General features: G+C 44.6%; 1 protein-coding gene across 2 annotated transcripts; it reads left to right on the forward strand.

Annotated features, from left to right (window-relative positions):
- Positions 1 to 2896: 2896 nt before the first annotated feature.
- On the forward strand, positions 2897 to 19864 carry LOC113431530 (vomeronasal type-2 receptor 26-like). Of its 2 annotated transcripts, none has more exons than XM_087953608.1 (6): positions 2897 to 3713; positions 4630 to 4921; positions 6503 to 7309; positions 7929 to 8159; positions 17602 to 17728; positions 18675 to 19864. In XM_087953608.1, exons 1-6 carry the CDS (start codon positions 3505 to 3507, stop codon positions 19598 to 19600), a joined length of 2592 nt encoding a protein of 863 aa, XP_087809734.1. In that variant the 5' UTR covers positions 2897 to 3504; the 3' UTR covers positions 19601 to 19864. The 2 variants fall into 2 exon arrangements, with proteins under 2 accessions (XP_087809734.1, XP_087809735.1); XM_087953609.1 differs by having other exon boundaries at positions 3624 to 3713; positions 4685 to 4921.
- Positions 19865 to 23041: the final 3177 nt, after the last annotated feature.

The following is a 23041-nucleotide window of genomic DNA, read 5'->3' on the forward strand; positions in this document are numbered from 1 at the left end:
GCCTTTGGGGAGCTTTCATCGGCCGATAGAAGCTGCCTCGCGGTGAGGTACGTGCGTATGGGCCGCTCTAGGTGGGGGAGGAAATTAAGTCACCCCCAAAAAGACAGCCTAGCCGTTTTTTCAGGGGTCAAAAAAATAAATAAAGCCCAGCCTTATTTTGTGAGAAACACGGAAAATCATCAATACCTTAATACTCCTCCCATTTAAAGCTGAACAGCTGATAATCCAAATGCTTTAGCATATTCCTTTGCCAATATATCAGCTATATTATGGTCAGTAGAACACTGCTGTAATCTTATCAGTTTCTCCTTTACAGCCTCCCTAACATTACAGTGTTTGATAGATATATGTTTACTATATGTCTACTCCTGCTTACAATGCAACCTCTTGCTGCCAATTTTATACAAGCCTTACAACAGTGGCCAGCTATTAAATCGTCAATATTTCTCTCTTTAAGTGCACTTTTAATCAGTGGTTGGCTGCTGCCGGTTCACACCAGTTCTAGCGAACTGGTATAAACAACAATCAGTTGGCCCCGTTTACCCACCCCTGCCTTATCCTGTCTTACATATTTTTTTGCAGCTCAGCTGATTCGCACGGCAAAGTGGATTACCATGCCTCAGCTGTTCTACTCACCGGGGAAGGCTAGAAGGTGAGCTGGAGAGGTTCAAATTGCTGTTTATTGAATGCTCTTTGCACACACAAAGCGTACGCTCACAGAACCGGTTGTTAAACCGCTTGCAGCCCACCATTGTTTTTAATACATGCAATGGGGTAGGACAAGAATCCTGACAGTGTTCCAGAATTACAAAGTGGAAGATAAAAGGTTTTCTTCCCTAGTTCCCAAATAACGTTCTCCACCTAATTATAGAGCTGTGATTGCATGTTGGGTTTGTGTTGAATTCCAGTCCTATAACTTCTTAGGAAACCTGTGCAGTGCAGAAATTCTGTTGATTTAGAGGGAAGTTTGAATCATTGATTGATCCAATGAATTAGAAAGCATCTCAGTCATGAAAGATGGATGATTATACGGGACAACTGGCCATGGGTGCCAAGACAAACCCTTTCTTTAAAAAGGACATCAGAACTCAAAATTGAATATCCCCTTCTATTTTTCCCCAGAATCACCACTCTGTGAGATCAGTGGTGGTATTCTACTGGTTCGGCCCGGTTCTGCCAAGCCTGTAGTGCCGATGAGCAGCGGAAACCAAACCGGTTCTCTCCGCTGCTCCACTGTTCGGACCACCTGCCTGCCTGGGCTCCTATAATCACCTTTGCCCCATGCTTTTGAAGTGCAGCTGCTTTCTATGCATGGGGCATTCTTTTGTAATTCAACCAATAGTGCAAGAGAAGAACACTTTCCTTGAGGTGATTCACCAGGAAGTTGAGGAGAAGGCTAGGAAGTTACAAGTTCACCTGTGTCATCTTTCTAGGAAGAAGCAAGCAGAAACTTGAATCCTCTGCAGAGATGGCATTTAGCAGGTTCTGACCAGTTCTGGAGAACTGGCAGTGGAAATTTTATGTAGTTCAGAGAACCATCAAATACCTTCTCTGATAGCCCCTCCATCTATTCTCTGCCTCCCGAGTCCCAGCTGATTGGCTGGGTCTTCTTTTGTTGCCCTGCACAGGAGAATGGAGCTGGAAAGCAGGTTATTGGAGTGGGGAGCGAATGGGGATTTTGCAGTAACCTTCCCCCAGGAGTGAGGAGGGAATGGAGATTTTATAGTATCCTTCCCCTGCGACACCCACCAAGCCATACCCACCAAGCCACGCCCACCAAGCCACGCCCACAGAACCAGTAATAATTTTTTTTAATCCCACCACTGTTCCAGTTCTGTGCACCTTTTTCAAAAATGATCACCTTGAGTCAGTTCCTCTGATCTCCCTTCAGAGTTCCTTTCCTTAAAAGCAGAGGTCCCCAATCCCCAGTCCGTGAATTGGCACTGGTCCGCAGCATGCCAGAAACATACACAAAATAGTTTCCCAAAATACAAAATCACACAGACATCTCTATACTGTGCGTCAAAATATACACAAGATAATTCATCAAAATCATCTGCTGGACATCATCAAAGACCTTCTCTGAACGAACATTGTTGGGTGCTCTGCTTAACCTTGGAGGTGAGGGCACCAAGTATCTCCTGAGAGCATCTTGAGGTTGCGAGTGTTGTGGGAATCTGTCTTTTGACCTATGTCCCTCAATTCAGGTGGGGACAAGACAGTAAACAGGTCTCCTTTTGATAGTCTCATATAGTGGACTAATTAATTCTGGACAAGATAGTCTCTTAATATAACATAGGACAGTGGTGGCTAGCCTTTTGGGACTCCTGTGTCAAAAATTGTGTGTACACTCGCATGTGATCTCCCCTACCACCCACGCCACCCCCTTACCTGTACTGCACCTCCCAGCTGGTTTTTCGTTCATTTGAGGCCTTTTTCGGCCTCTCAGAGGCTCGAAGGAAGCCTCTGCAGCCTTTGTAGGCCGAAAAATGGGCCCGTTTCCTCACTTCCGGTATTTCAGAACCTGCTGAATACCAGCTGTGATTCAAGTTTCTGCCATCACATGACTGGCCACCAAGTGGAGCTCCAGAGACTTCTTTCTTTTTGACATCCTCAGCCTCCTTGAGGTTCCTCAGACAAGAATGGCCTTGACATAGAATAGAAAAGAGAACAAGTAATAAAATAGAATAGAATAGAATAGAATAGAATAGAATAGAATAGAATAGAATAGAATAGAATAGAATAGAATAGAATAGAATAGAAGAATTGAATGGAATGGAATGGAATAGAATAGAATAGAATAGAATAGGGAATAGGTAGCATAGAATAGAATAATAGAATAGAATAGAATAGAATAGAATAGAATAGAATAGAATAGAATAGAATAGAATAAAACAACAGAGTTGTAAGGGACCTTGGAGGTCTTCTAGTCCAACCCCCTGCTTAGGCAGGAAACCCTACACCACTTCAGACAAATGGTTATCCAACATCTTTTTTAAAACATCCAGTGTTGGAGCATTCACAGCTTCTGGAGGCAAGTTGTTCCACTGATTAATTAATTGCTCTAACTATCAGGAAATTTCTCCTTAGTTCTAGGTTGCTTCTCTATCTAATCTTGGTTGTTTTGCCGGACATTCGTTCAGGGAACAGTTCATAAAACACCAGAGACCCACGTCTGACTTCTGTTAGCTTCAGACTAGCTTTTCTCCACCTCCGCACCTGATCCCGGAGGCCAGGTACCGAATAATTGTGAAACTCGTGGTTCCTTCAGATCCTAAGGGATTTTTGTCCAATCATCATCCCTGAAATCACTGAACGTTGAGAGCAGCCTGCTGTCACATCGTCTTGAATTCATGCTCCATGCACACTGGGCCAATGTGGCTAAGGCAGAGATTTGGAGAGGACACTTAGATCATGGCTTGTTGCTTGTAAAGCTGTAGTTGCTCTCTAACTTTTTGGGAGAGAGAGAGAGCTCCCTTTCCAGAAAGGCGACCAAGTTTTGCCATGAGAGCAAAACTGCTTCTCCTGCTTCTGCTTCTGCTGCCCACCAGAACCAATGGGAGAAAATGCCCGCTTGACTTCACCGAGGATCGGGATACCGTCTACAATTACTACCACCCAGGAGATCTCTTGCTGGGAGGGATTGTGCCTCTAAGAACAGGTCAGCTTGGTACAGCAACCTTTCGGGAACCTCTCTTTAACCAGCCAACTTTGTAAGTAGGTTTCTGGAGCTGAATTTGTCCTTTTTTTTTTTTTTTGCATGGAAGTTTTGAAAGGATATCTGATGTTCAGGAATCACTCTCAGGGAAATATTTTCTATTTTGCCTCTTCTGCTTCTAGAAAGAGAATAGAATAGAATAGAATAGAATAGAATAGAATAGAATAGAATAGAATAGAATAGAATAGAATAGAATAGAATAGAATAGAATAGAATAGAATTCTTTATTGACCAAGTGTGATTGGACACACAAGGAATTTGTCTTGGTGCAAATACTTTCAGTGTACATAAAAGAAAAGATACATTTGTCAAGAATCAAGAATCATAAGATACAACATTTAATGATAGTCATAGGGTACAATAAGCAATCAAATCATACTAGGAAACAGACAAAATAAATCATAAGGCTACAAGCGACAAAGTTACAGTCCTACAGTCACAAGTGGGAGGGGATGGGTGATCAGGAGTGATGAGATTAACAGTAATAGTAGTGCAGACTTTGTAATAGTTGGACAGTGTTGAAGGAATTATTTGTTTAGCCTTCAGGTGCTTTGGAAAACAGCTTGACCCCTTCCTCTCTGTGGCAGCCCCTCAAATATTGGAACATTGATTTCATGTCACTTCTGGTTATTCTCTTCACTAGACTAGCCAAGCCCAGTTCCTACAACTGTTCTTCATATGCTTTAGCCTCCAGTCCCCTAATCATCCTTGTTTGCTGTTCTCTGCACTCTTTCTACAATCTCAACATCTTTTTTATGATGTGGTGACCAAAACTGAATGCAGTGCTCTAGGTGTGGTCTTACTAAGGCTTTATAGAGTGGAATTAATACCTCATGTTATCTTGATTGAATCCCTCTGTTAAGGCAACTTAGGGTTGCATTAAAAGTGTGTTGTTCTGTGGTTTTATGCAGGAAAGGCTATCATTCATACTGGTTCCTTCTCTCCTTTCTTTTTGCCATTCATGAGATCAACCAGAATCCCCACATTTTGCCCAATATCACCCTGGGCTATGACATCTACGAGAACTATTATGAACCAGGACTGACTACCGATGCCCTGATGGACTTGCTCTCCACCGGACAGGCAAATGTCCCAAACTACATTTGTGGAAGAGAGAAGAGGCTGCTGGCTGTGATTGAAGGGACCGACTCCAACATTTCTGAGCAGATTTCCACCATGTCAAGCCTCTACAAGATGCCACAGGTATGAATGGGGATTGGGAAGAAATGGCAAGTCTTGATATGTCCTGCCCAGGAAAATGTCATGACCAGAGGTGGTATTCAGCCGGTTCGGACTGATTCTGGCATACCGGTAGCAGAAATTTTGAGTAGTTCAGAGAACCAGCAAATACCACCTCTGGCTGGGCCCACCCATCCACCCACCCTTACCGTTACCTCTCCTATATTCCCTTGTTTTTTTAGCTCAGCTGATTTGCATGGCAGAGATGCCACACCTCAGCTGAGCTAAAAAACAGCACAGCTCCCCAGTGTTGATACAGAGGGAGGTCTTTGAGCCCTGCGTTCCTGCGCAAAGCACCCTCTCAGGTAGGAAAAAATTTGGAAACCCACCACTGGTCATGACCATCCAGATGTCCTCACCAGGAAATTGCCTTTGGCACCTAAGATCTGGCAATCAAAACATTAGGGCACTTAACTCATTGAGGGCTTCTTCTTCCATTGAAGAATGGCAGATATGCGGATCTGACAGCATGTGAACTGAAGTTCTTCCCTACCTTTCTACACATCATGTATGTCTCTCCCTTTGTTTTGTCTGCCTATATGTTAATACGTTTTGTAAGGTCCCAAAATGTACCTGAGTTACCAGAATGTCAAAGAGAGAGATCCAAGAAGAGGCTTGGAAAAATATCAGTTTTTATTTGTACAAAGAAGAGCTGGGTAGACATTCCACAACTTATAGAACAAGAGCATGTAGTGAAATGCCGCACCTTGGGGAAGGTATGGCGTCCTTTTATACCTTCAGAGACATCAGCTTAGTACCCGATTCTGGCCCCCTAGCCCCGTGATGGTGAACCTATGTTAGATGGCACGCAGAGCCATTTGTGCTGGCACGCAAGCTGCAGGCAAACTTAACTCACTGCGCATGCGTGAGTCTCACAGCTGGTTTTTTGGATGGTTTGAGGCCTTTTTCGGCCTTCTAGAGGCTTGAAAAAAGCCTCTGCAGGCTTTGCAGGCCGAATAATAGGCCTGTTTCATCACTTCATGTAAGCGCAAAATGTAATCACCGAACTGGTATTAACGCCGGTTGAATCCCATCCCTGGCTATAGAGCACTGCACACCAGAACAACTAGACACAAGGACAGTTTTTCCCCGAATGCCATCACTCTGCTAAACAAATAACTCCCTCAAAACTTTTCAACTATTTACAAAGTCTGCACTACTATTACTATTAATCTTCTCATCACTCCTTATCACCCATCCCCTCCCACTTGTGACTGTAACTTTGTCGCTTGTGTCCTTATGATTTATACTGACTCTTTCCTAGTATGATTTGATTGCTTATTGTACCTTATGACTATCATTAAGTATTGTACCTGATGATTCTTGACTCTTGACAAATGTATCTTTTCTTTTATGTACACTGAGAGCATTTGCACCAAGTCAAATTCCTTGTGTGTCCAATAACATTTGGCCAATAAAAGAATTCTATTCTATTCTGTTCTGTTCTGTTCCGTTCCGTTCCATTCCATTCCATTCCATTCCATTCCATTCCATTCCATTCTATTCTATTCTATTCTAAAACATTTCCCTTATTTTTTTTATAAGGTCAGTTATGGTTTTGTGTCTGAAACTCTGGATGACAAAACCCGGTTCCCGTTCATCTACCGAATGGTCCCCAAAGAAGATTACTTGTACTGGGGAATTGCCAAACTTCTCCTCCATTTCAGATGGAACTGGGTTGGTCTCCTTGCACCGGACACTGACAACGGCAAAAGATTCCTGCAGAATTTTAATCCCATATTAACCCGGAACACAATTTGTGTTGCCTTCTCAGTGAGCATCCCAACCGTGTTCTGGAAAATGAGGCTCCTGCACAACGAACCATTTCACTTGTGGAACCAAGTCAGCGTTTTAATATATTATGGAGAAGATCACAATTTTTACAGCTGTATACACCTAATTCAAGGCCACGTTCAAAGGCACATCAAGCCTCTCCTGGCGAAAGTTTGGATCACCACAGCCCTGTGGGACCTCTTCATGAATTTATCTCATGAAGTACTGTCTCCCCAACATCTCCAAGGTTTCTTCTCTTTCTTAATGCACGTTGGAAAAAGACCGCAGTATGTTTATGAAACATTTTTCATCCCTATGCAACGGTTTGGCATGAAGGCCTTCAGCTGTTTGTATTCCAAACACTTCTTTTCTGTGAAAGGAAGGATGAGGTGCCAGGAGAATGAGGACCTGGAGGCCCTGCAGGAAGAGGTGGTAGAGAAAACCCTCTCTCTGGATGGCTACGGTATTTACAACCTCGCCCGGGCAGTTGCTCGGGCATCACACACTGCCTACTTATCCAGATCCAAGCAGAAAGCGATGAAAGAAAAAGATCAGAAGCTGATGCTTCAGACATGGCAGGTATTTGATTTCCTTCAAAAATCCTGAAGGTGCGCTTTCAGGCTGTATTTGTAGATGGAGTGGTGAGTTTAAGATTTCAATCATCGTCCATTTTGTGAGGTTTCTGAGGCAGAGAAGCTCCCACTCCACCTCCTTTGTCGTGACTTCTGGATTCGAGTTATATGGATGTTGCCAAGTCTACTTGGAGAACTTACTGTCAACTTTGGAAGCCATATTAGCACCAGACGCTTCCACCCTGCCACATTCTTGAGCCTGGGGAAATGGGAGGGGGAAAATTTATTGGAGTGTAAGTGGTTAGACATAACAGCATTCTTCTTCTAAGTCAAGGTCATGTTATTTCCGCACCTGGTTGAGAGGACGTCTCAAGTTGGGATGGATGTTGATTGGGGCATGTGATGCCATGAGGGGTGCAGGGTGTGGATTTGTAATTTTTTACTTATTGCAAGGAAACCCACAACTTTCAGATTCAGCATTTCCCAGATATGGCAGTTTACTACTCTAATAAAAAGAACCTTGGAGAGGATGTCTGTCTCTGAGTTATTTGTTGGAGTGGAGGTTTTCTGGAACACTGACATTTAGTTATTCTTTTCTCGTGTTATTCTTTTGTTTGCCATTGTAGCTTCATCCTTTCCTGGGAGATTCCCACTTCTACAATACTTGCATGGATGGAGTGTATCTGGATGGGAAAGGGAACCTCGCTGCCAAGTTTGATAGTGTGAACTGGGTGCCCTTCCCAAATAAGTCCTTTGGGGCAGTGAAGTTTGGGAGGATAGACAGACCATGGGGGTCCAAAGACCTGGAATTCATCCTTGATCAGGAGGCCACAAACTGGTCCCAGAGGTTTAACCAGGTGAGCTGGGAGACTTTATGTAATGCTTTCCAAATTCTCTTTCTGTGATGACCCAGGGTGTGGCACAAACCAACAAAGTCACAACGATAGGTAAAATCCCTTTAATACCTCCAACTTGGTCCCCAATGTCCAATTATTTTCGGCTGGAGGAAAGTTAACTCTCCCAAGAACAGTCTTTAAAGGGAAGAAATTTAGTCCGAACCCAAAGTACATGTTCTGTCGTTGAAGTTTGGAAGATTTAGCGGTTTTCCATGCAATTCCCTTTTTTTTCCATTAGGGTGCACTGCAAGCAGGTAGCTGAATTTAGGAAGCTCCATAGAAATTCACTGGTTGGCCACTAGAGGGTACATTGCAAGGTCTGGAAGGCGCTGGTGCAGTTCACAGGTTGGCCCCTTGAGTGCGTTGCAATTCAGTACTTGACCCTTGGGTTACGTTACAAGTGGGTTGCTGAATTTAGGACCCTTTCACTGCGTTGCAAGGAGGCTGCTGAATTTAGGAAATTCCTGTAAAATTCACTAGTTGACCCTTGTTCTGCATTGCAAGGGGGCTGCTGAATTTAGGAAGCTCCTGTGAAATTCATTACTTGACCACAAGGTGGTGCTGCAAGCTGGTAGCTGTATTTAGGACCCTTGCGCTGCATTTCAAGGGGTTTGCTGAGTTTAAGAGTCTCCTATGAGGATTAGTCAATGTTTGGAGCAGACTATGCCCAAGGCGTTTTTCCTTTTTGAGGAAGGCAGGCTGGTGTCTTTTGACTAAAGATTGCGTTTAATTCCAGTAAAGGGAAAACTTTCTCACTTTGCCAGCAAAGAAAGACTGGCATGCTGTATTTTTTTTCCTTTAAATTGCCAGCTGGATTTGGATTCCCTCTTTGTGGAAAGAAATTATGGTCCGTTTCTAAGGAGATGGATCATCCTAAAGAATTTACAACTCTATTGTCTGGAGACCACATCGTAAACTGGGTAGAAGGGCCTCTTTATGGCTGTCTTTCCTGCAAGGCACAAGCAATGAGGAATCGAAAGCAACTCCAGAGCTAGAGAAAATGCAGTTTCTTTGTTTTTTAGGACACAAGAAAGGATTACTCAGTCCCGTTCAACTGCATTTGTCTGAAGACAATAACTGGAGGGCTGCAAGGAGAGACAGAGAAGATGCCGCTTGTTTGTCTCTAGCAAATGGGGGAATTTCTGGCCCCTCCCAGTAATTCAAACAGGCTTTATAACTTCAGTTGCTCAGAGAGAGAAAGAGAGAGAGAATTCAGGGTTTAAATCCTTCTTCTTTACCTTTCTAGGACATCAGATTAATGACTTTTCCACTCTTTCACTGGGAATCTGATTAACTCATATCTTCACTTTTGGAATTCCGATTACATTATAATTTCACTCTTCATAGGAATAACGTAATTTCAGTGCCGGGATTCAGATTAGCGCTATAATTTCATTGATCCATCTTTTAAATTTACTGGCTGAATATAAAGACAGTCAGGAAAACTCTACAAAGGCTTCCATGCAAAGTTTCTTTATTGGGTCACAAGGCATCCTCGAAATATAACTCATGGTTATGTCGAGATACATCTAATGTCCAATTCTTTGCACAGTTGACTTCATAGTGTGAAACTGTAGTGATCCCAAAACGAAGGAGCAAAGGGTGAAACACCAGCACGGAGCTGGGGTCCAAGCAAGAGTAAAGGAAACTACCCCACCCCAACCAAGGGTCAATTCAGTGACCAATCAGGATTACAGATGTGACCACATGACATGAACTACATTTCCCATGATGCATTAACTACATTTACCATGAGGCATTCCCTTAATGGGACAGCTCCCAATTCCTAACTAACTATCCCAATTCCCAATTAACTACATACTGTCTGGACAGCACAGTACATATAAATTATAAATAAAAACCAACACAAACCACGCTGCAGCAATTAACGAGACAAGGCAGGATAAGGAAATGCAGACTTCTAAAGATAATAAACCACATAGAGTTGGGAGGACATCAGAACCCAGATAAGCCTCGACAAACAAATATAATTCACGCTTTGCTTCCAGCAAGGTGCTGTGCACAAACACCCTTTTTAAATCCTGTTTTTCCAGCTGCAGCTAATGAAGGGACTCGGGGCCCTTTTCTCACCCATGTAACCCACATTGCTCCCTTATCCTCTCCTCCCTGCGTGCCCTAGGATGAAGAGGGGGTGGGCCTGAGTCTTCCTCTGAATGCCCAGCCGGACTGTGCCCTTCCCCAGTTTCTTTCACAGCCACCAGAGCCACACTCCCACTCCTTGTCATCTGCTCTACCTCCCCCTTGGAATCAGACTCCAATAGGGGCATGACACTTTCATTATTCCAACCAATTGGGAAATGTTTGGGAAGTGGGTGGAGATGGGATGAAGGATTGTGTGTGATCACTGTTTCCGATGAAATTGCTAGGCTCCTTGGAACAACGAGTTGGACTCCATGGTCAAGAGGTCTACTGAGGATTAGACAGATTCAGATGCTACTTGGTTCTTTCTTCCTTATTTATGTTATTACAAGTTGTGACTGATGATTGCTTTCCATGGCTTATGAAGGAAATTTTCTTTCCCTTGTTGGTTGACTTGCAGTCAAAACAGTGATGATGATAAAGTTATCCATTCAGTGGCATCCAATTCTTGGCAATTCTATAGGCCACATCTTGTTCTTGTACTATTTATTTGAGTTTTTCTATGTTCAATGTCAGCTTTAATGGTGTCCAGTCACCTTGTTCTTTGACGGCCTGGTTTCCTTTTACTGCTAACTCTTCCGAACATATTTTCTTTCTCTTGTGAATTGTCCCACATGACAAACTAAGGAAGACCAAGTTTCATGATTTTGCCTTCTAGGGACATGTTTGCCAGTACTTGTTTGTTAGTCAAAACAGTAAAACTAGGTTAAATGTCCAAGGGTCAGGAATTAGAGTGGAGAGTGCTACTGACAATCTTGGAAGGCAGTGGTGGGATTCAAATGTTTTTACTACCGGTTCTGTGGGGATGGCTGGTGGGTGTGGCAGGGGAAGGAGACTGTAAAATCTCCAGTCAGAGGTGGTATTTGCTGGTTCTCTGAACTACTCAAAATTTCCGCTACCGGTTCTCCAGAACTGGTCACAACCTGCTGAATACCACCTCTGCTTGAAGGGACATTTGCTGAATTAATACTTCACATGCCATAAAAAGGTTGATTGGTGCTTATTGATATAATTATTGTGGTTGATGAATCAATGTACTTATTATTTGGTTTTTTTTATTCCATTTTCCTTCAGACATTACTCTCATTGGGGAAGATTTGAACTACCGTCTCCAGGCTTTGCAAATGTATTAACCACAGGGAAAAATCTTGCCATGGTTAATTCAATCACCATGCTTAAAGAATTCCTGGTTTCATGTAATGAGCTAATTCCAGTCACAGCCATAGCCCCTGAAAGTTGTGTCATTAATAACTTTTCCCTTTGAAAGCCACCTAAATTTTGCCATCAACACATCTTCTGGGGGAACATTTGCCCACAGATTAACCATGGTCCACCTGAAGATTGCCATTCCTTTGATTTTTCCTGAGTCTATTTTGTATCTCTTTTCAGAAATCCCCCCCCGGTTCTCCTAGGACCGTAGTGGTGAACCTATGGTGGCACGCAGAGCCCTCTCTGTGGGCATGCGCATCGTTGCCCCAGATCAGCTCCACCACGCATGCCTGTGTGCCTCCCACTGATCATCAGACATTCAGGTCTCTGCCGTGTAAGCCGCATGTGTGGGGGCGAATATGCAGGGAGCATGTGTGTGAATGTGGGGTGCGCACACATGCATAGGAGAGCGTTGCATTTTGGGTATTCACGTGTGCGCTTTAGGCACTCAGTGCCGAAAAGGTTCACCATCACTGTCCTAGGATGCCTGAACAACCACCTCCACATCAGGCATTGGGTTCATAACTTTATTTTGTCCCATATTTCAAGGGGTTTGCTGAGTTTAAGAGTCTCCTATGAGGATTAGTCAATGTTTGGAGCAGACTATTTTATTTATTTTATTTATTTATTTGATTTGCCAATTGTTTACAAGATAATAAGTATAAGAGTATACATAGTTGTGAATACATGAAATGGGTACATATATGAAAAATAAAAGAATAAGAGAAACAATAGGACAGGGACGGTAGGCACGTTGGTGCGCTTATGCACGCCCCCTACAGACCTCTTAGGAAAGGGGTGAGGTCAATAGTAGACAGTCTAAGGTTAAAGTTTTTTGGGGTTTGGGGAAGAAACTACAGAGTCGGGTAGAGTATTCCAGACATTGACCACTCTATTGCTGAAGTCGTATTTCCTGCAATCAAGTTTGGTGCGGTTTACTTTGAGTTTGTATCTATTGTGTGCTCTTGTGTTGTTATGGTTGAAGCTGAAGTATTCACTGACAGGTAGGACATTGCAATGTATGATTTTATATAGCATGCTTAAGTCAGACCGAAGACGGCGTAATTCAAGGTTTTCTAGTTCTAGAATTTCAAGTCTGGTGGCATAAGGTATTCTACGAGTAGAGGAGTGGAGAACTCTTCTTGTGAAATATTTCTGGACTTTCTCAATTGTGCTAATATCAGATACGTAATGTGGATTCCAGACTGATGAACTGTATTCGAGTATTGGTCTAGCAAATGTTTTGTATGCTCTGGTTAGTAGTGTGATATTACCAGAGAAAAAGCTACGTAGGATTAGGTTAACAACTCTTAATGCCTTTTTGGCTATGTAGTTGCAGTGGGCTCTAGCACTTAGATCATTAGAGGTGAGTATTCCAAGGTCCTTTACAGAGCTTGGGTCATCAACAAGTTCTTGATTATTCAGCTTGTATTTTATTTTCTGATTTTTTTGCCAATATGTAAGACAGAGCATTTATTTGTTGAGATTTGAAGTTGCCATTTGTTTGACCATTCTGATACATAGTCAAGATCTTTTTGTAGGGTAGCAGTATTGTCTGTGGTATTGAACAGCTTTACGTCATCAGCGAAGAGAACGCAATTGCTCTTAATATGATCACAGAGGTCATTTATGTAGAGTATGAAGAGAGTTGGTCCTAGAACACTGCCTTGGGGGACACCACTATTGACAGGTACTGGATTTGATAGGACGCTCCCGATTTTGACCATTTGTTGTCTGTTTGACAGGAATGCTTCTATCCAGTTATTCAGTTGTCCAGAGATACCATAGGATTTTATTTTTTAGGAGTAGTTTATCGTGTACCACTGAATCAAAGGCTTTACAGAAGTCTATGTAGATTGCGTCTATTGCTTTGCCCTGGTCGAGTTGTGTTGTCCATATGTTTTTGCAGTGTAAGAGTTGTAGATTACAGGATAGTTTTTTTCTGAAACCAAATTGTTTATTGGAGAGTAGGTTATTTGTCTCTAAGTGGAGGATGATGGATTGGTTAATAATTGATTCCATGACTTTGCCCAAGGCGTTTTTCCTTTTTATTGAGGAAGGCAGGCTGGTGTCTTTTGACTAAAGATTGCGTTTAATTCCAGTAAAGGGAAAACTTTCTCACTTTGCCAGCAAAGAAAGACTGGCATGCTGTATTTTTTTTTCTTTAAATTGCCAGCTGGATTTGGATTCCCTCTTTGTGGAGAGAAATTATGGTCCGTTTCTAAGGAGATGGCTCATCCTAAAGAATTTACAACTCTATTGCCTGGAGGTAGAAGGGCCTCTTTATGGCTGTCTTTCCTGCAAGGCACAAGCAATGAGGAATCAAAAGCAACTCCAGAGCTAGAGAAAATGTAGTTTCTTTGTTTTTTAGGACACAAGAAAGGATTACTCAGTCTCATTCAACTGCACTTGTCTGAAGACAATAAATGGAGGGCTGCAAGGAGAGACGGAGAAGATGCGGCTTGTTTGTCTCTAGCAAATGGGGGAATTTCTGGCCCCTCCCAGTAATTCAAACAGGCTTTATAACTTCAGTTGCTCAGAGAGAGAAAGAGAGAGAGAATTCAGGGTTTCAATCCTTCTTCTTTACTTTTCTAGGACATCAGATTAATGACTTTTCCACTCTTTCACTGGCAATCTGATTAACTCATATCTTCACTTTTGGAATTCCGATTACATTATAATTTCACTCTTCATAGGAATTCTGATAATGTAATTTCACTGCTGGGATTCAGATTAGCACTATATTTTCACTGTTCTGTCTTTTAAATTTACTGGCTGCATATAAAGACAGTCAGGAAAACTCTACAAAGGCTTCCATGCAAAGTTTCTTTATTGGGTCACAAGGCATCCTTGAAATGTAACTCACGGTTATGTCGAGATACATCTAATGTCCAATTCTTTGCACAGTTGACTTCATAGTGTGAAATTAAAGTGATCCCATAACGAAGGAGCAAAGGGTGAAACACCAGCACGGAGCTGGGGTCCAAGCAAGAGTAAAGGAAACTCCCCCACCCCAACCAAGGGTCAATTCAGTGACCAATCAGGATTACAGATGTGACCACATGACATGAACTACATTTCCCATGATGCATTAACTACATTTACCATGAGGCATTCCCTTAAGGGGACAGCTCCCAATTCCTAACTAACTATCCCAATTCCCAATTAACTATATACTGTCTGGACAGCACAGTACATATAAATTATAAATAAAAACCAACACAAACCACGCCGCAGCAATTAACGAGACAAGGCAGGATAAGGAAATGCAGACTTCAAAAGATAATAAACCACATAGAGTTGGGAGGACATCAGAACCCAGATAAGCCTCGACAAACAAATATAATTCACACTTTGCTTCCATCAAGGTGCTGTGCGCAAACACCCTTTTTAAATCCTGTTTTCCCAGATGCAGCTAATGAAGGGAATCAGGGCCCTTTTGTCACCCACATAACCCATGTTACTCCCTTATCCTCTTCTTCCTGCGTGCCCTAGGATGAAGAGGGGGTGGGCCTGAGTCTTCCTCTGAATGCCCAGCCGGACTGTGCCATTCCCCAGTTTCCTTCACAGCAACCGGAGCCACACTCCCACTCCCTGTCAGCTGGTCTACCTCCCCCTCGGAATCAGACTCCAATAGGGGCATGACACTTTCATTATTCCAACCAATTGGGAAATGTTTGGGAAGTGGGTGGAGATGGGATGAAGGATTGTGTGGGATCACTGTTTCCGATGAAATTGCTAGGCTCATTGGAACTCCGAGTTGGACTCCATGATCAAGAGGTCTACTGAGGATTAGACAGATTCAGATGCTACTTGGTTCTTTCTTATTTATGTTATCATGAGTTGTGACTGATAATTGCTTTCCATGGCTTATGAAGGAAATTTTCTTTCCTTTGTTGGTCAAAATTGTGACGATGATAAAGTTATCCATTCAGTGGCATCCAACTCTTGGCAATTCTATAAGCCACATCTCGTGATCTTGTACTATTTATTTGAGTTTTTCTATGTTCAATGTCAGCTTTAATGGTGTCCAGTCACCTTGTTCTTTGACTGCCAGGTTTCCTTTTACTGCTAACTCTTCCGAACATAATTTCTTTCTCTTGTGAATTGTCCCACATGACAAACTAAGGGAGACCAAGTTTCATGATTTTGCCTTCTAGGGACATGTTTGCCAGTACTTGTTTGTTAGTCAAAACAGTAAAACTAGGTTAAATGTCCAAGGGTCAGGAATTAGAGTGGAGAATGCTACTGACAATCCTGGAAGGCAGTGGTGGGATTCAAATGTTTTCACTACCAGTTCTGTGGGCATGGCTTGGTGGGCGTGGCAGGGGAAGGAGACTATAAAATCTCCAGTCAGAGGTGGTATTTGCTGGTTCTCTGAACTACTCAAAATTTCCACTACCGGTTCTCCAGAACTGGTCAGAACCTGCTGAATACCACCTCTGCTGGAAGGGACATTTGCTGAATTAATACTTCACATGCCATAAAAAGGTTGATTGGCGCTTATTGATATAATTATTGTGGTTGATGAATCAGTGTGCTTATTATTTGGTTTTTTTATTCCATTTTCCTTCAGACATTACTCTCATTGGGGAAGATTTGAACTACTGTCTCCAGGCTTTCTAAATGTATTAATCACGGGGAAAAATCTTGCCGTGTTTAATTCAATCACCATTCTTAAAGAATTCCTGGTTTCATGTAATGAGCTAATTCCAATCACAGCCATAGCTCCTGAAAGTTGTGTCATTAATAACTTTTCCCTTTGAAAGCCACTGAAATTTTGCCATCAACACATCTTCTGGGGGAACATTTGCCCACAGATTAACCATGGTCCACCTGAAGATTGCCATTCCTTTGATTTTTCCTGAGTCTATTTTGTATCTCTTTTCAGAAATCCCCCCTGGTTCTCCTAGGACTGTAGTGGTGAACCTATGGTGGCACGCAGAGCCCTCTCTGTGGGCATGCACATCGTTGCCCCAGATCAGCTCCACCACGCATGCCTGTGTGCCTCCCACTGACCATCAGACATTCAGGTCTCTGCCGTGTAAGCCACATGCGCGGGGGCAAATATGCAGGGAGCATGTGTGTGAATGTGGGGTGCGCACACATGCATAGGGAGAGCGTTGCATTTTGGGTATTCACGTGTGCGCTTTAGGCACTCAGTGCCGAAAAGGTTCACCATCACTGTCCTAGGATGCCTGAACAACCACCTCCACATCAGGCATTGGGTTCATAACTTTATTTTGTCCCATCCAGCTCTGCCCCTTTTTTGTCATTGAACCCCAGAGCCAGAAGTGAGAGGTCAACTATTCCAAACCCATCCTCAGTGTAGAATTCTCTGAATTATCTTTGACAGATGACTCTCCAGCCTGTCTTTGAAGTAAAAGAGAGTTTGTATTACACCTGGAAAAAGAATAGCAATAGCACTTAGACTTATATACCACTTTATAGTGCTAATGATGACCCAGGGTTTGGCAGAAAGGCAACACAATCAGATAATCAGTAGGAGTCCTTTATTAGCTCCAACTTAGCCCCAATGTCCTGGTTATCTTCTGGTAGGAGAACAACTCCACCAGGAACAGCCTTTGACTGCAGAGAATCAAGTCCAAAACGTGGTCAACAAAAACTGTATAAGTCCAAACAAGGCAAAATGAGGTAATTAGTCCGGCAGGGCAGGAGAAGGAATTCCAGACATGAAGGCACAGTAATAACTCAACCCAGTTAGGAGGATGCCAGGAACGCAGATAACCAAAGTTAAACTCACATTTGTTCCCAGCAGACGCCACACTCAGCATGCATCTCTTTTAAACTTCCTTCCCAGCTGTGGCTAATGAAGGGAATCAGGGCCCTTTCCTCCCGTGTCAGGCACATAATCTACCTTCCTCTCTTCTCCGTTCCTCCCTGCGTGCCCTAGAATGAAGAGGGGTTGGGCCTGGGTCTTTCTCTGAACTCCCTCTCCCTTGAAATGATTAATGTCTCATGAGTATGGCACCATTTAATCTTCTATGGTTGATGTTCCTTCTCTTTGGGTCAGTCTCTGCCTCGCTCCAGGTGTACCGAAAGCTGTCGTCCTGGCCAAGCCAAGGTGGTCCTGGAAGGAAGGCCTCTTTGCTGCTACAGATGTGTCATGTGTGCAAAAGGCACCATCTCCACTCAGGAAGGTATGGAACCCTAAGGGAAAAGGTAAATCTATGAAGAATGGGGTGGAGAATCATAAAAGCATTTCCATTTAGAGATGTTTGGAAGCAAGCTTGCCTAAAATGTGCAACCAGCAGTGGTGGGATTCAACTTTTTTTTTACCACCGGTTCTGTGGGCGGGTACGCAGGCACCAGATGTATGCTTTGCGTGCCCACAGAGGGTTTGATACTGGCCTTCTCCTGAAATCCTGCACTCTCCCTGTGGGTTCAACAACTGACACGTGGCGATCCTTTGTGCCGCGTGAAGCAGCTGAGCTTCAAAACCAGGAAATAAAGGTCAGTATAGAGCCGTGATGGTGAATCTATGGCATACGTGCTGAAAGTGGCATGCAGAGCCCTTTCTGCCGGCACGCGAGAGGTTGCCCGGAAGAACCCCACTGCACATGCGTGTGCACCGCCTGCTTGACAGCTGATTGTCAGGTATCTGGTGTGTGCATGCGCAGGGGGAAAGGGGCACAGGAGATTCACGAGCTTGCCCAGAGACGTGCGGTGCATGCAGGGGATCTTACACGCATGCGCAGAGATGCATGGCACATGGGGGGATTGTGTGCACATGCGCAGAGATGTGCGGCACATGGTGGGTCACACACGCATGAGTAAGGGGAGGGAGGCCATTCTCATTGCCTTTGGGTGCTGACATGCGAGCACACGAGTGCAACCGTGCATGCAATTTTCGGCACAGGAACCCAAAAAGGTTAGCCACCACTGGTAAAGAGTGGTGGGAAGGTAGGGCCATCAGCTGATCGTTGGAGCGAACCAGTTCATCACAGATGATCCTCAGAGAATTTCTCCTTTGACAGACTCGGATTTCGAAGCCCAGAATCCTAGCGATAATTCATAAGCATATTCAAAAAGACTGTTGTATTATAGTTATGTAAAATTAAGAGTTCTTGCCTGTCTTCTCCCCAGATGCAGAGAAGTGCACAAGATGTCTAGAAGATCAGCATCCAAATAAAGACCAAACCAAATGCATCCCCAAGAAAGTAACCTTCTTGTCTTACAAAGAAGACTTGGGCATAATCCTGGCTTCCTTTAGCCTCATCTTGTCTTTGTTCACTGCCTTCGTCTTAGCAATCTTCATCAAATTCTTAGAAACACCCATAGTCAAGGCCAACAACCGGGACCTTTCCTACATCCTTCTGGTCTCTCTCCTGTTGTCCTTCTTGACTTCCCTCCTCTTCATTGGTCGTCCCAGGGCAGCCACCTGCCTTCTCAGGCAAACATCCTTCAGCATCATCTTCTCTATTGCAGTATCTTCCATCTTAGCCAAAACGATTACAGTGGTGCTGGCCTTCCTGGCCACAAAACCTGGGAATTCTGTGAGGAGATGTTTGGGAAAGACTTTAGCCAACTCTGTTGTCCTTTCTGGCTCTGGTCTCCAAGTTATCATCTGTACCGTCTGGTTGGGAGTTTCTCCCTCATTTCCCGAGTCTGACGTGCACTCCCAGCCAGAAGAGATTGTTCTGAAGTGCAATGAAGGCTCTATCATCATGTTTTACAGTGCCCTCTCATACATGGGCTTCTTGGCTGCCATCTGTTTCACGGTGGCTTTCCTGGCCAGGAACCTTCCTGGGGCCTTCAATGAAGCCAAGCTGATCACCTTCAGCATGTTGGTCTTTTGCAGTGTGTGGGTGTCCTTTGTCCCCACCTACCTGAGTACCAAAGGGAAATATATGGTAGCTGTGCAGGTCTTCTCCATTCTGGCCTCCAGTGCTGGACTGCTGGGCTGCATCTTCATTCCCAAATGCTACATTATCTTACTACGACCTGACCTGAATACAAAGGAGCAGCTAACAGCAAAAAGTAGAGATGGTTTGAGAGTGAATGCAAATTAATCTTAATTGCCATAACCCTCTCAGATGCTGCTACATCATAGCTTGGATTCAAATTCAGGGGAACTTAGTGTATTCATTTGAAGACCTCCATACCTTCCACTACTGTTGAAGATGTTGAAAATGCTGAAACATACCTAGATTCTTAGGGAGAAAAGCAAGATCTGTATTTCCGAACTGTCCTCCAAATGAATGGTCCCAAAATAACCTAGAAGACAACATAGACTTAAAGACTTCTCGAAACATTAAAATACTCTGGCAAAGTTATTTGATTGGGAAATGTTTCTGGTTGATTTGATTTCTCAAAGAATGTTTTAAAAAATAGATATTTAACATTTTTATGTTTTGGGATTTTAGTTTAGTAATTAAATATGTGAAGGAGACATTTAATGGTCCTTCTTAAGTGTGGAAGTTGGCATCCTGCTTTTCCCATAGAAGAAGGCAGATTGAATATGACAAAATAAATTCCTAAGAGAAGGAGCAGCTGGGTGGCACCACCAGTGAATCTGAAATGTGCATGTGGTAGATCAGTGGTCCCCAACCTTCCGGTTCTGCAGACCAGTGGTGGCAGAGGGATGGGAGATTATGGTTCTGTGCAAATGATGGTGTCAGGGTTCCAACGGATGCCTGAATTCATTCATGAGCCCCGAACTAAGTTTCAAAAGAAATCCAATTATTTATTAGGAGCAACATGTCGGCACTTTCCCAATTGCAGCCGGCTCTGCCCCATGGAATTTACTGTCCACTTATTACCCTGTTTTCCCCCTCCTCCCAGGTTGTGTCATAAATCACATTCTCCAACGGAGCACTTTTGCGGGCTGAAGAAAACATGCCTCTCCAGCTTGCTTTAGTAACCTGGGATACAATCTGGAGAAAGGTATGCATGGAATGTGCTTCTGGTCATAGCAACCGTGCTTCTCAAGAGCAGCCCAGGAGTGCTTTACGAGTTGATAGATGGGGAGGGGCACATGCGCGCTACTGCTTGGGCAAATAAAGTTTCACATGTTCATCCACTCACCCACCACTTGCCCAGCCTGGTACCCAATAGGCTGTGGCTGCAGTATCAGGTTGTGGCCTGGGCAGAGATGGGATTCAGCCAATTCGCACCACTTTGGGGGAACCGGTTGTTAACTTTCTGAGCAGTTTGGCGAACTGGTTGTTGAAAGAAATCATTAGGGCAGAGAACCGGTTGTTAAATTATTTGAATCCAACTACTGGGCCTGGGGGTTTGGGACCCCTGTGGTAGACGAATAGCTTTCACTATGGATGGACTCAATGATTGTATAATAGGCACACTACTGGAAGACTTGAAGGACCAAGTTGGGGACAGGTTGTTATGGAGAAAATCAGTGGTGGTATTCTACTGGTTCGGCCCGGTTCTGGCATACTGGTAGCACTGAAGATTGGCAGAGACCTGGGCTCCCATACTGACCTTTATTCCCTGCTTTTGAAGCGCAGCTGCTTTGTGCAGCACAGACGATTGCCACGTGACAGCTGTTGAAGTGATTGGGAGAGTGCAGGATTGCAGGAGGTGAGTAGGAAAGCCTCTGTGCATGAGCAAAGTGTGCGTTTGGCATGTGCGTGCAAAGTGTGTGTGTTAATGCAACTTAGGATTGCATTGGCTTTTTTGGCTGCTGCTGTTGCACACTGCTGGCTCATATTTAGCTGGTTATCCACTAAGACTCCAAGATCTCTCTCACAGTTACTGCTATTGAGCCTGGTTTCACCCAGCCTTTTATTTAAGTATTAAATGCACGAAATTCCCCAGGGTGAAGGGGGAAATGTATGATGTGATTTAGTATCAGCTGGCTGTCAGGGCTCCAACAAATCCCCTCTCACTCAGAGCAATAGTCTGTAGCCGCATCTCAGAGAAAAGTAAATTGGTTTATTAGAAATTGCCATGTTGGTGCGTGGCTGGGTGCAGCCGATACTAAATCACATCATACATTTCTCCCTTGACCCTGGTCTTTCTCCCACCCCCTGGATGTGACTTCTCCAATGGGACACATCAGTCTCTAAGAGTCATCCATCATGCTCTCCAATAACCTTCTTACGCTCCGACAATTTTGGGCTGCCGAGTTGATTATCTAGGCATTTCAAGAATGCCTTGTTTTCCCCCACTCCCATTTTCTGGTTGCTAAAAAGACCAAAGGAGTATCTTCTTAGTTGACAAATAAAGAAACTTTTTGGTATACCGTATATATCTTTTTTTTAGGTAATTAGAGCAAAGAAGAGACATTGAGTTGGCCACACCCACCCAGCAACATGACCACCCAGCCACGTCCTCCCAGCCAGTCATTAGGGCAGAGAGCCCCTTGCTAAAAAATTTGAAACCCACCCCTGTATAGATAGATGACAGATAGGTAGACAGACAGATCTACAGACAGATGATTGATAATAGATAGATAGATGATAGGTAGATAGTTAGGTGGGTGGGTACACAGACAGACAAATAGGTATATGATAGATAGGAAGGTAGGTAGGTAGGTAGGTAGGTAGGTAGCAGAGGTGGTATTCAGCAGGTACTGACCAGTTTTGGAGAACCAGTGGTGCCAAGCGAAAGAGCCGGGCCGACCTGAGCTTGGCTTCCTTCCCAAGTCCCTCCAGCCTGAACCCGAAGGGACCACCGGGAGAGGCTGCCTGAGGCAGTGATAGTGCCCACCTGTCCGTGGACAGGGAGGCGAGGCGACAGCAGCGCTGCTTCCCTGGCTGGCAGGTCCGGCGGAGAGAGCCCGAAGCCGCTCGTCCTTTCCACCCCTCGCCCAGCCCGTCCCCGTCCCTACACATCTCCAAATGCGCCAACAGCTCCAAACGCTGCAGCGGCATGGGCATTGGGCAGAGGCGCTCACTCGGCGGGGCTCAGCTCGGAGGACGCAGCGCAGGCCGTCGCCTCGCCTCTTGTCTGCAGACAGGTGGGCGCTATCACTGCCTCAGGAGGCCTCTCCCGGTGGCCCCTTTGGGTTCGGGCTGGAGGGACTTGGGAAGGAAGCCAATCTCGGCCCGGCTCTTTCGGTTGGCAGGCAGGTGCGCACCTGTGGCTCACTTTCCTGGCTCTGCCCAGCCTGCCTGGCTCTGGCACAGCCCTGGCAGGATGAGCGGAGGGCTCGGCAGGGAGGCGCTCGTTGCCTTGGTGAGAGCTCCGCCGCCGGGCAGGAGGGCCCAGCTGCGCTGGGCGCCCCAGGCGAAGCTCTTCACGCTCTGCCCGGTGCCAGGCAGGGATGACGGCTGGGCGCTTCTCCCGGGGTGGGCTGATCCTGCGCTGTGGCCCTGGGAGATTCACCTCCCCACATGGGGTTGGGCTGCCCTCTCGGGCAGGGGAGGCTTTGTCGTACTGGTAGTAAGGTGTCATTTTTAAAAGAATTGGCTTTGCCTTTGAAGGCAAAGAGAAGGTGACAACAGGAGCACCTGAAGCCGAGTGTCTCCGCCGGGCTCCGGTTGCAGGGA

Source organism: Notechis scutatus, chromosome 2, assembly GCF_049901735.1.
Source record: "Notechis scutatus isolate UNSWTSFEM ecotype Mainland chromosome 2, rNotScu1.2, whole genome shotgun sequence".
NCBI classification, from domain to species: Eukaryota; Metazoa; Chordata; class Lepidosauria; order Squamata; family Elapidae; genus Notechis; species Notechis scutatus.

Coding starts and splice junctions, on each gene's coding strand:
- LOC113431530 (XM_087953608.1), top strand. CDS start 3,505: ATGAGAGCAAAACTGCTTCTCCTGCTTCTGCTTCTGCTGCCCACCAGA. Junction 3,714..4,629: donor CTCTTTAACCAGCCAACTTT/GTAAGTAGGTTT, acceptor GGTTTTATGCAG/GAAAGGCTATCATTCATACT. Junction 7,310..7,928: donor TGATGCTTCAGACATGGCAG/GTATTTGATTTC, acceptor TTGCCATTGTAG/CTTCATCCTTTCCTGGGAGA.